Source organism: Mobula hypostoma, chromosome 13 (assembly GCF_963921235.1).
Source record: "Mobula hypostoma chromosome 13, sMobHyp1.1, whole genome shotgun sequence".
NCBI classification, from domain to species: Eukaryota; Metazoa; Chordata; class Chondrichthyes; order Myliobatiformes; family Myliobatidae; genus Mobula; species Mobula hypostoma.
In genome coordinates, this window is record NC_086109.1 from 69,040,138 (window position 1) to 69,056,357 (window position 16,220).

General features: G+C 39.8%; 1 protein-coding gene across 6 annotated transcripts in view; it reads left to right on the plus strand.

Annotated features, from left to right (window-relative positions):
- The window catches only part of mctp2b (multiple C2 domains, transmembrane 2b), a 493,262-nt gene that overhangs the window by 453,023 nt on the left and 24,019 nt on the right, over positions 1-16,220 (plus strand). For all 6 annotated transcript variants that reach the window (XM_063065909.1, XM_063065910.1, XM_063065907.1 and 3 more), the window contains one exon: positions 1,841-1,950. In XM_063065909.1, coding sequence (XP_062921979.1) covers positions 1,841-1,950 — 110 coding nt within the window. The remainder of the gene's footprint in view (positions 1-1,840; positions 1,951-16,220) is intronic.

Sequence of the window (16,220 nt, forward strand, 5' to 3'; positions counted from 1 at the left end):
AATAAATAAATAAATAAATAAATAAATAACTATATATGTAGAATAGATTAAAATCATGCAAAAACAGAAATAGTATTTATTAAAAAGTGAGGTAGTGTTCATGGGTTCAATGTACATTTAGGAATCGGATGGCAGAGAGGAAGAAGCTTTTCCTGAATCGCTGGGTGTGTGCCTTCAGGCTTCTGTATCTCTTACCTGATGGCGACAGTGAGAAAAGGGCATGCCCTGGGTGCTGCAAGTCCTTAATAATGGACGCTGCCTTTCTGAGACACCGCTCCTTGAAGATGTAGGCTAGTACCCAAGATGGAGCCAACTAAATTTATGACCCTCTATAGCTTCTTTCGGTTCTGTGCAGTAGCCAGAGATGGTACAAATTACCTCCATGGCACCAATCACAAAATGGATATTATAGAAACAAGGAAAACCTATGGCACAATACAGGCCCTTTGGCCCACAAAGCTGTGCCGAGCATGTCCTTACCTTAGAACTACCTAGGTTTACCTATAGCCCTCTATTTCTCTAAGCTCCATGTACCTATCCAGGAGTCTTTAAATAGACCCTATCGTTTCCACCTCCACCACTGCCGCTGGCAGCCGTAGGAGTATCTTCCTTCTCCACAACCCAGCATTGTAAATGTGAAATGTACTTCCAGCATTTACATCTCCTTTCGGTATCAGGAATTTTTTGTTTACCAAATGATTTGGAAAACTTCCTGAAATGATGAAATAATGTCTATTTTGTGCCAGTTGAGGTCAGCAATGTGACTTCTCAATATGTCATAAACTTGTAGATGTTACAACTGTACCTTCTTGACATTTTCTCCTTAAATTCAAATGAAAAGACTAAAGGGAGTGAAAAGCCATCAGGCCAAGCATCTCTTATACTAATTCTTCCTTTGTAAAAAGCCAGTTATATTTTGGATACTGCTTTTATTCTAGGCATCGATCATCATCTATATTAATGTAAATTCCAAAAATTATTTAGAGATACAGCACAATGACAGGCCATCCCAGGGCAACAAGCTCACACCACCCAATTGCACCCATGTGACCAATTTACTACTAAACTGTACGTCTTTGAACTGTGGGTGGAAACTGGAGTACTTGGACGAAACCCACGCGATCACGGGGAGAATGTGCAAACTCCATACAGACAGCAACAGGAATTGAACCTGGGTCACTGGCACTGCATTAGCATTACACTACAACACTATGCCACCAGAAAATGTGTAGCATCTGCTTCTACTCATAGTATTATGGTGAGATTATGGTATAAAAGCAGGTGTATTGACACAAGACCACACTTAGCACCAAGCATCTGCTTTTACATTTAATCCTACCTTAATCATTATTTCCTCTCCAGATTTTCATCAACCTCCAACTTTGATTTTACCACTCTTTTACACATGAGTGAAAATTTACTGTGTTCTTTAACCTTCAACCTGCAGCTTTTTAGGATTTGGGAGACAAACTGGAACATCTGGAGGAAACCTACATGGTCAGGGGGAGAATGTACAAACTCCCCACTGTTTCTACCAAGAAAATTGGAAAACACTGAAGTAACATCCTTAAGATCCCTTGGTTGAATGATTATTCTTCCTTTAGCATCTGGCCAAAAGCAACATCTACTTTTTCACTTGGTGTATTAAGATAAATTGCTCAATTTTCTGTTGAACCCAATTTATAAACTCACAATACGCTGATTAAAAAAACCATTATCATCACTGATAAAACAGTATTTTTGTCAAAGCAGTTTTCTTCTCCACTACCTGGAGAAGAAGACCACTTCAAAAAAAGTGTTGTTCGCTCTTTTTCTGACAGGTATTTGTTATTCCTTCCAGGACTCTGAAAGAAGAGGATTAATGGGCAAGATTCACAAGGTTCAAGATATTGTCATTAGTGTTCAGAACATCCTGGATGAAATAGCATCGTTTGGTGAAAGAATTAAAAAGTAAGTATTGCAGTTTGGTTGGAGCTCTAATTTTATTTTCTCAACTTTGATTATGCTACACTTTGCAGATAATTTTGCCCTCATTTGAATGCACCAGTTTGAGATAGGCAATAAATTCTGGCTTTGCCAGAGATTCCCATAACTTCTAAATGAATAACAAAAATAAATTTGCACAATCACAACAATATGATGTTTGCCAGTCAGTAACTACTGATAAACCAGTGAAATATTAAATCAGTTATTTTTAATAACTGTCCAAATATGTTCCTGCTTATGATTTTCCCCTGTAAACTGAGACAATCTAACTTAGCCCCGTGAGGACCTAACCTGGATCTAAAACACTTCCTCACTAGTCAAGACGGCACAGCAGCGTATACACTTTCTGAGGAGATTGAGACGTGCAAAGCTCCCCACTCCCATCCTAACAGCTGCATCGTTGTGTGGTATGGAAGCTGCAAGGCATCGCACCACAAGACTCTACAGTGGACAGTAAAAGCCGCCGAGAGGATCACTGGGGTCTCCCTCCCTGCTGTTTGTGGTACTCACTGGGAGCATTGCAGACAAAGAGCGCATACCATTGTTGAGGATTCCTTTCTACCATCCCACAATCTCTTTGACTCACTACCATCAGGAAGGAGGTGTAGAAGCGTCAGGACCAGGAACGATGGAATGGATGACAGCTTCTTCCCTCAGGCTGTGAGACTAATGAGTACTCGTACAGCTCTAAGGTTTTATTGTTAGGTCAGTGAGCTATTTGCTGTTTACCTGTGCTGCCACATTACAGGCATTTTGAGTTATATGTTATTAACTTATTAATGGCAATATTTTCGTGCTATGTTTCGTGGGAGCACTGTGTTCTGGAGGAACATTGTTTGGTTGTATATATGTACAGTCAGATGACAATAAACTTGAACTTGTAATGCATGTGATTATACTTGTGTTCCTTCTTGTCACGTTCGATGCCACAGAGGTTGATCATCTCCACAGAAATGCTATCATAGAAGACGTCAGTTTAACACCTTGTGGATAATAAATAATTATTGGTGTGATTGGTGTGATCTTCTCCCAGAACTTTGCACCTAACTCTAATTCGAATAGAGTTCCATAAGACTGTGACATATAGGAGCAGAATTAGGCCATTCAGCCCATGGAGTCTGCTCCCTAGTTCAATCCTAGCTGATTTTCTTTCACTGTATTGGAACATTTAACACATGTAACGCTCTTTATCTAGGGGAAACCCCGTCCGCTGCCCACCTTGTCTCCCAGTTATTTTGGTTGCTGTACAACTGCCACCTGATTCAGCTTCAAACATCAGTCATCAGCCAGCACACAATGTACGTTTTACCAATTATACTTTATAGATATTACTAAATCTATGAGATTAATAGAAGTTCAATACAAAAAAAAAGGAAAAGGCGCCAGACTTATCAAAGTTCAATTTCTTCGTGCACACGTTGGAGCTCAGGACCCTCTTCGGGACCACCCTGACCCCGTCGACTTGCAGCTTGGGATCACCCGGAGTGATCCACCTGAGCTTTTCCTGCACGTCCGCAGGTCTCACGGTCTCTTCTCCGACTTCCCGCCAAAAACCCCTGGCTCCCAGTCATATGAGACAGCATATTCCCCAAGAAAGAATGACATGGACACCCATTAGCTCATAGTACATCTGCTATCTGTTATAACCCAAGCAAAGTGCTAGCTGGAGACTTTCTCAGCATTTAACGTAACAAAGAAGCCATTTTAATTACCATATATAGTAACATAAAAGAAGAAACCCCTTATACACAGAACAGTACAGCACAGTACAGCTCATTCGGCCCAAGGTGTTGTGCTGATGCTGCAATCTACTCTAAAATCAAACTAACCCTTCCCTTCCATGTAACTCTCTATTTTTCTTTCATCCATGTGTCTAAGAACCTCTTAAATATCCCTATTGTATTTGCTTCTACCACTATCCCTGACAGCGCGTTCCATACACCTACCATTCTCTGTGTAAAAAAAAGCTACCCCTGCCATCCCACCTAGAATTTCCTCCAAACACCTTATAGTTATGACCCCCCCATATTAGTCACTTCCACCCTGTTCCACATTGTCCTACCTTCTCCCCGTAATCCTTAACCCCTTACCAATCAAGAGCCTTTCTTCAATATGTCCAATGAGTTCTCCTCCACAGCAGTATATTTAACAGTTTCACCACCCTCTAGCTGAAGAAATTCTTCCTCATCTCAGTTCGAAAGGGATATCCTCTATTCTGAGACTATGCCCCCAGATCCTAGGCTCTCATACTGAAGGAAACATTCCCTTCACTCTATTCTACCCAGGTCTTCCAGTATCTGGTAGGTATCAATGAGATCTCCTCTTATAAGTATAAGGGGTTTCTCCTTTTATGTTACTGCATAGGCTAATTAAAATGGCTTCTTTGATATGTTATAATTAAAATGGCTTCTTTGTTATGTTAACTGCTGAGAAAGTTCTCTCGCTAGCAGCTTGTTTGGGTTATATTATTGATAAGGGGGTGACCGAACCAATTGGGATAGATATTATTCTGTCTTGTGTGTCTGTAAACTACTGTGATGTGCGGGTTTTTGTGGCAGAAGGCGCGATGGGGAGAGACAAAGTGGACGCGGTGCTGTGACTGGCTAGTGGGGTTGGACCCTCAGCGGAAGTCCGAGGTCCAGGGTCTTCGGCGAGGAGAGGAGGCAGAGACAGACTCGTGTGGAGCGTCTGGTCGATCATCGTGGTTGGTCCCAGGCAGCGGGTCAAAGTAGTCAGAGGGGATCGAATGGTGAAGAGAGGATCGTTACTAGAGCTCCAACTGTTTGTGCACAAAGGGATTAAACTTTGATAAGTTTGGCGCTTTTTATTTTCCTTTTATATTTTATCTCTATTAATCATATCGTTCCAGTAATATCTATGAATTGTAATCAATTAATTGTATATAGTGTTTTGACTGTTATTTGGCGGGGTGGAGTACACCACAGAGCTTCCACACAAACTTTATTACACAGTTTGGCGGGGCTGAAGGCTGCTTCCCCTAGACGACAGCGAGTTGAACGAGCTTGATGCTTACTGGGGGGCTATATAAGTATTACTTAATTTAATTCTGTACAGGCCCAGAACTATCAAACACTCCTCATTAAGGACTTGCACCATCAACGACATGCCCACTTCTCATTGCTACTATCATGAAGGAGGTACAGCACTTGTGTCTCAGGAAATTGTATATAGCTAGGGTGGCAAAGATGTTTGCACGGTATTGTATTTGTCAACATAAGCGGAGAGGAAGTCTGCTGGGAGCAAAGGATGTTAGGAATGGCGTGGGTGAATCAGGATGATCATCACTCACATAGGTCATGATTTTCTGCAGCAGCAGCAGTGGAGTGCAATATATAAAATTACTACAGTACTGTGCAAAAGTCTTAGGTACCCTAGCAACGTACATGAGCCTAAGACTTTTGCACAGGACTTTTGTACAGCAACCTAAAGATTCACACTGGTCATTTTAGGAGCAGCTTTTCCTCCTCTCCTATCAGATTTCTGAACTGTTCATCAACCTTGCAAACTCTGCCTCAGTATTCCTCCCGTGTGCTGTTTGTTTACTTATTTATTTATCTGTTTGAAGGCAAGTCATGTTTATAACATAGCAACCTTGGCAAAAAAATTGTCACAGGGCAATCTCATCATCTCATTTCACGGCATGTTTGAGAAATAAATGTTTGCTTTTACCTCTACTTTACTACCAGTTGTTCCGAAGAACTTTTTAGCCTTAGAGATTAAAGGCTGATTAATATTAACCCCTGCAGGCATTAAATGCTTGGATTGAAATCCCTTTCTAAAATTTAAATCTGTTGACTTAAATTTTAAGACCATAAGAGATAGGTGCGTAATTAGGTCATCTGGCCCATTGAGCCTGCTCCACTATTCAATCATGGCTGATCCATTTTTTCCTCCTCCTCAACCCCATTTCTTGGCCTTCTCCCTGTAATCTTTGATGCCCTGTCCAATCAAGAACCACTCAATCTCTGCCTTAAATACACCCAACGACCTGGCCTCCATAGCTGAAAGTGGCAAGAAATTCCACAAATTAACCATCCTTCGGCTAAAGAAATTTCTCCACATCTCTGTTTTGAAAGGGCGCCCCTCTATCCTGAGGCTATGCCCTCTTGTCCTAGACTCTCCCACCATGGGAAACATCCTCTCCACATTTACTCTGTGTAGGCCTTTCAACATTAGAAAGGTTTCAATGAGATTCCCCAAAGAGTTTAGTTTTAGAACTAAAGTACACTCAGTGGCCACTTTATTAGGTACCTCCTATTCCTAGTGAGGTAGCCATTGAGTGTATGTTTGTAGTCTTCTGCTGCTGTAGCCCATCCACTTTAAGGTTTGACGTGTTGTGCCTTTGGAGGTGCTCTTCTGCACACTGCTGTTGTAACATGTGGTTATTTTTGTTACTGTCGCCTTCCTGTCAGTTTGAATCAGTCTGGCCATTCTTCTCTGACTACTCTCATTAACAAGGCATTTTTGCCCACAAAACTGCCACTCACTGGATGATTTTTTTGTTTCTCATGCCATTCTCTGTAAACTCTAGAGCATATTGTGCATGAAAATCCCAGAAGATTAGCATTTTCTGAGATAATTGAACCACCCTGTCTGCAATCAACAATCATTCCACTGTCAAAGTCACTTAGATCACATTTCTTCCCACATTCCACTGTTTGATCTGAACAGTAACTGAACCTCTTACGCATATCTGCATGCTTTTAAGCATTGAGTTGTTGCCCCATGATTGTCTAATTAGATATTTGCATTAGTGAGCAGGTGTACCTAATAAAGTGGCCACTCAGTGTATAGAGTTTATGCACAGGTATATCATTACTTTAAAAGTAGACTTAGCATCAAGCAGTGAATCAGTCGTTCAGCATTGCATTAAAGTAACATGCACGGGCATTTAACGGCTGGTATAAAATGAAACAGGATGACTGCTTTCAGGGCCAGAGGAGCGTCAAAGAAAATTCATTTCGAAGCTCCAAAGACACAGAAAGATAAAAGTGAGAATTAGCACAATCTCTCCAAATAACCATCTCACCAGTGCGGACGTGGAAGTTTGTTGGCTGTAATCTCTGCCATACACTGAGTTCTTGTTTTTTCACCCGCTCCCCAGTTTTAATTATTGCTGTAAGGCTGCAGAGAAGCTAGTTCTTCAGGTGTGGAAACAAGAAAGGGCACATAGTCTGAAAATTAAACTCAGACCATTCAAGAGCAAAGGCAGGAAGCACTTATGCACATTACTGAAATCCTCTAACTTGATTAGGATTATAATCAACCTGTTACAGTTGGATCATTTGCTTGGGAGAGTGAAATTCCAATAATCCTTTATTTAATTGGCAGAAATCCCAATTGTTTAGTTTCTGGTACACTGGGTACAACTACCCAGTACAATAGACAAGAAAATCCTACTCCACCACAATGCCAAACTGCAGAATTAATGGAGCTTTATGGGACAGTGATCCATATCATGTTTGTTGTTTTCTAAATTTCTAGTAATTTAACAGTATTACAGCACTCTGAAAGTGTGCAATTGAATAGGAATTGAGGGTTTTATTAAAGATTTTTTATTAGTAAGATATTGAATAGCGTGGAGAAAAAACAAATTCAGATATCGATGAGCCAAGATCCAATTGAATGCCCGCTTTGGGTCTCAAGGCTATTTGCTTTGCTTGTGTTTCTTGTCCTCCATTGTTTTCAGCATCACAAATACACGGTGATTTAGTGCTGTTTGGTTGCTTCTGCCCACTCCCTGCTCTGTTTTCCTGAAGTGTCACTGGGGATTAGTGCAGAGCTCACCTTGATTTCTGTCAACAGTCTGGAGCTGTCATTTGACCTGGCCTGCTACTTGTTTTCCACAGTTCAGTGCCAGTTCCTGGCTCGGCTTCATCCTTATTGGACATCGTGTCTCAGTGAGCTGCAGTTGGCTGAGTTAGTCAGATACACAACATCTGCAGGTTTTTGATTTACATGGAGTTGCTGATTTTGTTGAACAATATGTTCTGCCTGCTGTATGATGTAGGTATTTAAAATTCAGAAGTTCAGCTGTCAGCATTCAGTGATCTGATCCAGACTCTCTGCAGTCCAGTTGTCAGATCTCTGCAATTGTCCTAGGGACTAGTGCAGTCCCAAACTGAACACTTTCATGAGATCTAATGGAACAGAACTGAGTTATGCTTGTAAATCAAAATTCAACCTTTGATACAAAACTTTACATTTTATTTTTTAAAAAAGCATATTTCTATAGTGGTGATAAAATAACAAATGGTGTCTGCAGCCAGATAGTTAAAGTAAGTCTGTCAGTACTCTGCAAAATGGCGATGGATGTGGGAGATGTACATTACTCCACAGAACATCCTCTTGAGAGCAACGTTGTAGCAGATATCAGAGTAGTTGAATGAGTATTGTAAACGTCTCAGTTTACAACAGAAATTATAGTAGAAAAATTTGACTAAAAGTCATAATAAGAGAAAATTCATACAGAACAGAAACAATTCCTTCGGCCCTCTATGGTCATGCTAGTTAACATACCCTTGTATACAAATCACATTTTCCATCAATTGGCCTGTACCCATTGATACCTTGGTGTTTCAAGTTTTTGCCTAGATACATTTTAAATGCTGCATGAGTACCTGCTCCACCACACATCCAGGCAACACAGTCCAAATTTCAGCCACCCTTTGTGTGAGAAATGTTCTTCCTCATATCCCCACTAATCTCTTACCTCTTACACGAATTCTGTGTCCTCAAGAAACCTCTGCCCCTCAATTCAATGCACCTTTATTAATCCCTGCCTGCCTCAGATATTGCATTCCTCAACTACACTTTGGGTGAAAGAAATATTCTTCTAATCCCCCTGTAACTCTCCCCTCTCCCTGACCTTTGTCCTCTGGTTTTATGCATCTTTGTTATAAGGAAAAATGTCTTGTTTTTTCAGTCTGTGTTCCTCATGATTTTATCAAGCACACTATCAAATGTCCTTAACTTCTTCTGCTCTGAGTGAAACATCCCCAGTCGATCCATTCCCACGGTAGGTTAATTGGTCATTGTAAATTGTCCCACAATTAGGCCACGGTTAAATCAGGGGTTGCTGAGTGGTGTGGCTTGAAGGGTCTAGTCTGTGTCCCAATGAATAAATAAATAGAGAGATAGATAGATGAACAAACAAACAAACTGGAAAGATTCTCCCCAGGCAACACTCTGGCTAACCTCTGCACCCACTCCTGTCATCTCCTTTCTACAGAATGGTAACCAGACGCAGAATTCTAGGTCAGGTGAGTGAACAGGGAATGTAGATCCATGATTTTCCATCACTAATAGATACAGATACATACAGCTTAAGAAAATTAATTATCTTTGAAAATGTAACCTTTCTCCAGCTAAGACCAAGTTTACTAAGAAAGAAGGTATTCATATTAGGATTCTCCTCTGCTGCCTGTTGATTTCAAAGCTGATATGTGGGAATAAATTATCTCCAAGCTCCCTTCTTTCATGTGGAAAATCAAATATGGCACAAGAAACTAACTTTTACAAAATTCCACCAATATCTTATTCCGGTACCATATTTTAAAGTGAAACACTCCTTTTATTAAAAGTTGAGTGTATTGATCTAGACTAGTGATTCTCAAACTTTTTTTGGGTTACCATCCCCTTGGCTGTCAGACCACATCCCAGCGCCCCTCTCCTTTTCTGGCTATTACATAAAAACTATAAAGAATTTTTGATATATGATGAACAGTGGAAGTAAATAGGAGCTGCAAATTCAAAGCAGTGACAAATAATTGCTAAAATATTGAAATCTATTTAGTTACAAATCAAATTATTTCTTTAATTACAATAAATACAATTTTCATCAAAAATTTTAGAGCACCCACATTAGTGGTACAGCTGTTCACTACCTCATTGCTATTTTACCTTTCATTGAGATGGATGGGCTTGGTGCAGTGATACCAATTTCTCAACATCAGGCTGAATATCTCTCAGAAGGAGTCTCAGATTCCCATGTTCAGTAATTTGCTGCCTGTTTCGTTGCTTTGAAAGAAGTTGGGTGACTGCACTGAAGCTGTGCTCCACTAAATATAATGCTGGAAAGTCAATAAAGAACATCTTGGCCTTTTACCACAGTGCAGGATAGCGTTCAGAGATTTCTTTCTGCAACCAAAAGTCTTTCATGATTTTTTTTTTGGAACCTCGGCTTCAGCTCAAAGTCATTTTGTAGCAAGATCAGTTCTTCCTCCATCCTTCCTGTTAATTCCTCTTTACAAGTGTTCAGGAATGGATTTATTACCCAATCTGGAATTTAGATTCAGAGAAGATCCTGAAATTTCTCTGACATGTCTTTATGTAGCGCACCCAGTTAGGCACAGTATACTTGAAGATCATCATCTGGTATTCTTTCTTTCTCTTCCAACTTGGAGAGGCTCGGAAATCGGAAAAGGTTGCGACAGCCAATGTTGTACTTTAAATAGGGTCAACTGGGAGAGAAATGCAGAGATGACTGATTTGACTTTGATAAGATTCATATTATTTCCTTGCAATTGAAGATTGATTTCATTAAACTTTGCAAATAATTCTGATAACTAAGCAATCTCATACTTAAAGTTCTTGATTTGATTGCTGAATGAAGCATTCAAGTCTTCAAAGAATTCTATCACAGTTTCAAAACTGCATAAAAGCATCTCAGGCAGTTTCCTTTAGACAGTCACATAACCTCTGTGTGCAACAAGTGTGCAAACTTACATCACTCTAAATACAAAACTCTCAACATAGTCAACAATTGAGAGCATAGGACCTGATTTTATTTACCATTGTGATAACAATATTTAATGATTTATGCAGCAAATCACGTAAGTTTTTCTGTGACAAGATGTTGTCTGTGAATTACAGAGCAAATAGTAAATATGTTAGGTGCAGTTTTTTTCAAGAAAATAATAACCCCACGATGGCATCCTATCATTGATGGTACCCCATATGTTGCACAAGCAAGAATATTCGTGAGTGGAATGTACTTCTCTTTGAAAAATTGCTCAACAACCTGAAAATTTGACTCTGCCTCCATCTCCATTTCTAGTTCCCTTGCAAATATTAAGTCTTGAACGATGCTTTCATCTTTTATGAAGCGAATAGAGCCACAAGGCAAAGGTTCATTGCCTGGCAAAGTTGACTCTTTGAACTGCAGAGCAAATTCTGTTGTCCTAAGTATATTACACAATGTATCTTCCACATTCTCAGACATTTCATCTATTCATCTTTGAACAGATGTGTCGCAGAATGGAATTGCTTTAATTATTTGGATCTGGTAACTATGCAAAACCTCCCTTGCTGCTAGCAGAATCAGTATGATGGGGCTCTCCAGATTTAGCAATGAGCAATGAAATATTGTATGAGGCTTGCAGACCATCACTGTTTTGTTGTGAAGTGCTGGCAAGCATGCTTTAAAGTGGTTTCTGTTTCTGAAAGTTATCACGAAGTGACTGAGAATAAGACATATTCTTTGTGCTTTATCAAAGTGTATTCTCTTCAAATGTTCAAGGAGCCTGAAGGGTTTTATTGCCTCATTTGAAAAAAATATCTTTTGCATAACATTGGCCGCTGTTGGTTGCTTGGTGCTGATATAAATCCATATTTCAGATACTCCACACTTCTTCTTTAATTTGGTCTACCTCTACCATTTTTGATAGGAATTGATATCCATAGTCAGTAGTCTATTGTTTAAGCCCAACATCAAACCCTACGATCAATAAAGGGGAAAGTTATGACATCACATAACTCAGGCAAAACCTGACTCTGCCTGATGGTACATAAAGTGGGGCAGTGATATCTTGGTTGGGCATGGGCTAGATAAATGTAATCAAGACCATTTGTAAGGGAAGATACTGAACTTTGCCCCATTCAATGCCATACCCTAATTCACAGGAATTGCAAATTTGCATGATTAAAGCATGGTGTTCATACTAGTTAACACTGTACTACAGTAGTGAACAACAATAATGTGCGGGCCCCGAAATAACACAGTTTCTTCAGTCCAGATTTTTCATGATATGCCAGATATAAAAGTATCACATGGCTATAACGCACTTCGAACAAAGTCTAAAAGAACTGTGGGTTAGCAAGAGGTGAGGTGATTACGTGATCATTGTAATCAATAATGAGGCAGTCAGGATCAAAAGCTTATAATAGGTAATTCATTTCTTAAATTAAGCCTGTAATCCCTCAGCTGCCTTCCAAACTACTGAGTGCCTCTCCTCTGCCCCTTGGGGGGAAGGGGGAGCGATATCGCCCACTTTGGGAACCACTGAACAGAAATCAAGAGATTGAGATTAGGATCTATCTGTTGTTGTTGGACTTCCTGTTGAGTAGAATAATCTATATCTTGAATTTTAGAATTGTGCGTTGGATTTATCAATTGGAGATTTAGCTGCTTAATAAATACATAATAATATTAATTCACCTTGGTGGAAGTGAACATGACTTTAGTAACATACTTTACTGCAACTACCTGTCTTGCACTGAGCAGATCTGACAAATATACACAAACACAATTCATCATCTAGTGATTATATATTGTTGTGAATTAATCAGCTACAAATGGATCGTATTCATTGATTTTTTACATAATCAATCCAATGAGTCTTTGTAACTTGCAATAACTTTTGGAATGTATTGACAACGTGAAACTCACAACACAAATTAGAAGCATGCATCAATTAGCAAATTTAATCTGTAGGATTCACTAAAGCACAATTGTTTTGCTAGGCCGCACGTGTATGAATATTCATTTGAGGCAACCTTGATCATATGTCTCAACATTCATTAGGTGATCAATCAGCCTTGTCATAGACTTTGACAATTTACAATTAGTCATTTTCAAAAATAGATTAAGAGAAGAAATTTGAATTCTCTCCAGACAGATTAGTTCATTTTGTGTTGACTTCACTGATCAGTTTAATGTAAAATTTTTCTGCGTATCTTTAAAGGGAGAAACCAAAATGTCCCTTTCCTCAATAAACGGTTAGAGTTGCCGTGAATAACTTGCGGATGCTTCCCAATGAAGCCCTGAGGATGTTGGGGTGTAGATGAAACTCAGGATCCCTCAGGTTGATTCCATTATTATGCATGGTGCCTGTTTAACCCTGGAGAGAGCTTGTGCATGTACTGTGGATTGATGATTAAACTGGTAAAAATTAGTTGTCCAACCTGTCTCCTGGATTTAACCCATGCGTTCCAGGCAGTGACCGGGAGAGGCTGGTTGGTGCTTTATATATGTTAATAATTAAGAGGGACATTAACTGCATTTTTGAGTTTAACTCTGAGTGCATGGATTGCCTGATCTTTGTGAAATGCACTGATGAATCTATTGAGGGTGTAGAACAATCTGTCAGTGAGTAACGGTGTAATAATCAGCAATAATGCTGTGGCTTCAGAGCCACTCATTCGCGCAACTCTTGGAAGGGTTTGCTAATAAAAGTTGTGCTTCTTTCAGAAAACTCTGAGGAAGTTCTGAGAGAACTAGTTATCTGTTCAGTCTGAACACTCTGGTCCTGCCTAATTGCTTTCAGTAGCCAGCAGGTCTCTACAAAGACTTAACAGTGAGAGGTTCTCTTATGTACATATGAATTAGGGCATTTGGCCCCACAGACTTGCTCTGTCATTGCTGATCTGATTGTAATCTTAATTCAGCATTCCTACCTTCCCCAGAATCTTCTGCTTCCTTTTCTTCTCCAGAATCTCCCTACCTCCACAATAAAATAATTCTGTTTACTGCTTCCATCACCCTTTCAGAATTAGTAATCCAAATATTCACAAAATTCTGGGGGAAAATTTTTGCTTCATTTCTGTCTTAAATTGTCAACTTCCTTATAGTTAATCCGAGGCCCCTTGTTCCAGATTCCCTCACAGCACTGCAGGATCTAAAGTGGGAGCAGGAAAGATAACACCAGGATCGAAGGGAACAAGTTCAGCTTATTTCTAACCCACCTTCATCTAAACAAAAAGTATTCCACGATGTAACTGGATTTCACCGGAGAATATAACTTGCACTTGGAGCATAAGACAGAACCTCAGTTTGCTGGACCTTGTATATCAGGAGGCTAAGGTTGTGTTGTAGGCTTCACATTGTCGATATGTTCTAGCAATTAACAGTGGTGCTAAATCTCCTGCGGCAAGACTTGCTGTCGGCTGGACTGAATAGACTTTTAGTGTCTGTGACTGTGGAAGTCACCACAGACCTTGGCTTCTACTCTTTGTGATTCTTCAAGGGATCTGCTGGAGATTTTGTAGGAATTTAAGGTCAATGGTTAACCGTATAATAAGTTGGGTGTTGGAGTACAAAAAGCCAACAGATGGCCAAGTAGCCTATCTCTTCTGCAGTATTATCCATAATGTTATATAAAGTTGCAAACACGAGGAAATCTGCAGATGCTGGAATTTCAAGCAACACATAAAAATTGCTGGTGAACGCAGCAGGCCAGGCAGCATCTATAGGAAGAGGTACAGTCGACGTTTTGGGCCGAGACCCTTCGTCAGGACTAACTGAAAGAAGAGATAGTAAGAGATTTGAAAGGGGGAGTGGGAAGGGGAGGGGTAGATCTGAAATGATAGGAGAAGACAGGAGGGGGAAGGGATGGATCCAAGAGCTGGAAAATTGATTGGCAAAAGGGATATGAGAGGATCATGGGACAGACGGGAGGCCTAGGGAGAAAGAAAGGGGGAGGTAGGAAGCCCAGAGGATGGGGAAGGAGTATAATGAGAGGGACAGTTATATAAAGTGCTTCCTTTGATTCATTGGCAACTTCCATGTGAATTTTAAAAACTTGTTTCACCATGTCAATGTCACTAATCATTTTACAGTGCATTGTAGTCTGAAAGGCAGGGAATGAATTTCAGAAGGAAAGGGAAGTTTCCTCAATATTTGGAATAAATTACAGAGTGTCTGAATGCAGTCACCCAGTCTGCGGCTAGATTGTAAATAAACCATAATTCTATAGAAGAACCCACTGAATGCTTGCTCCCACACCATAATCATTAACACATTTTGTTGAGAGTGTGGGTCCTTTAAGTATAAAGTTATGAAATGTGGATGAATGCTTTCACTTGTACAGCTGTATAGGGGAGAACAGCAAGCCAATCAGATCATATTATTTCAATAAACTATCTACTAATAGGCTTGTGCACACATCAGAGCTCATCAGAAAATGATAGAGTGGTATATTGTCACAAGAATTTAATCTGATCTGACAACAATCTTCAGTTTGCACATCATTATTGTGTTTTACCTTCTGCCTATGCTAATCCTGGAATACATTATTGAGTAGTAATTAATTATTGCTTTCTTTATTGACAAATAGAGAGAGGTCTACATTCTCATAACGATAATGTATTTAGTATATTCTCTTTAGCTTCATCCCAGGTGCATTGCCATGTACCTCGCAAGTGTGATAATGAGGATGTGAGCATGTTAGCTGATGTATTTCCCTAGGGTCGCAAGGATTTCAAACAGAAGAAATTAGTATTATGATTCTTTCATTGTAAAATGCATATATTAATGTGAAATGATTAAAGTTTGATTACACCATGCCACTCTGGGTTTTTAATTAATAAAATTCTAGTTTTATGTGAAATAGGTGAGCTTTTTCAGGCCATTTTCATTCTGTTCATTACACAAAAGAGGATTAATTCTGCATTGACACACAAGCCACATTCAGGATTATGGTTCCAGTTACCCTGTGATAAAATCAGCTCGTTTGGAAAGTGTTTGTTTTCAAGCAGTTGTTGTAACATGAAGGACTGAACGCAAGAGTATCGGTCAACGTTCAGACAATGCAGACGGATTCAAGCTGGAAGACAAGCCCTGATAATCAATACCAAAAGGGATCTTGCAGCAATCCCCTCTGACAGTGATCCAAATTGCTCTCCCATTGTGACACCATATTCATCATTCAGTATTGCAGGACAAAAGTCTTTGTTGATAGACAACATAATGTATTTAACACGATGAGATACAGGAAGAAGTAAGGGTGCTTTTGGACTAGTGTGACAGTTCAGGGAGGCACTGAGGGAGTGTGGTAATGTTGAGGGAGTTTGACATTCTGTGAAATGCTAAAGCAAAGTCCATCTGTCCTTTCTGTTGAGCATAAAATAGTCTTATGGCTCTGTATTAAAGCAGAGCAGGGGAATTTTCTATTCTACTTACTGATAGCTAGCCCACGACCAACATCTCACTAAGA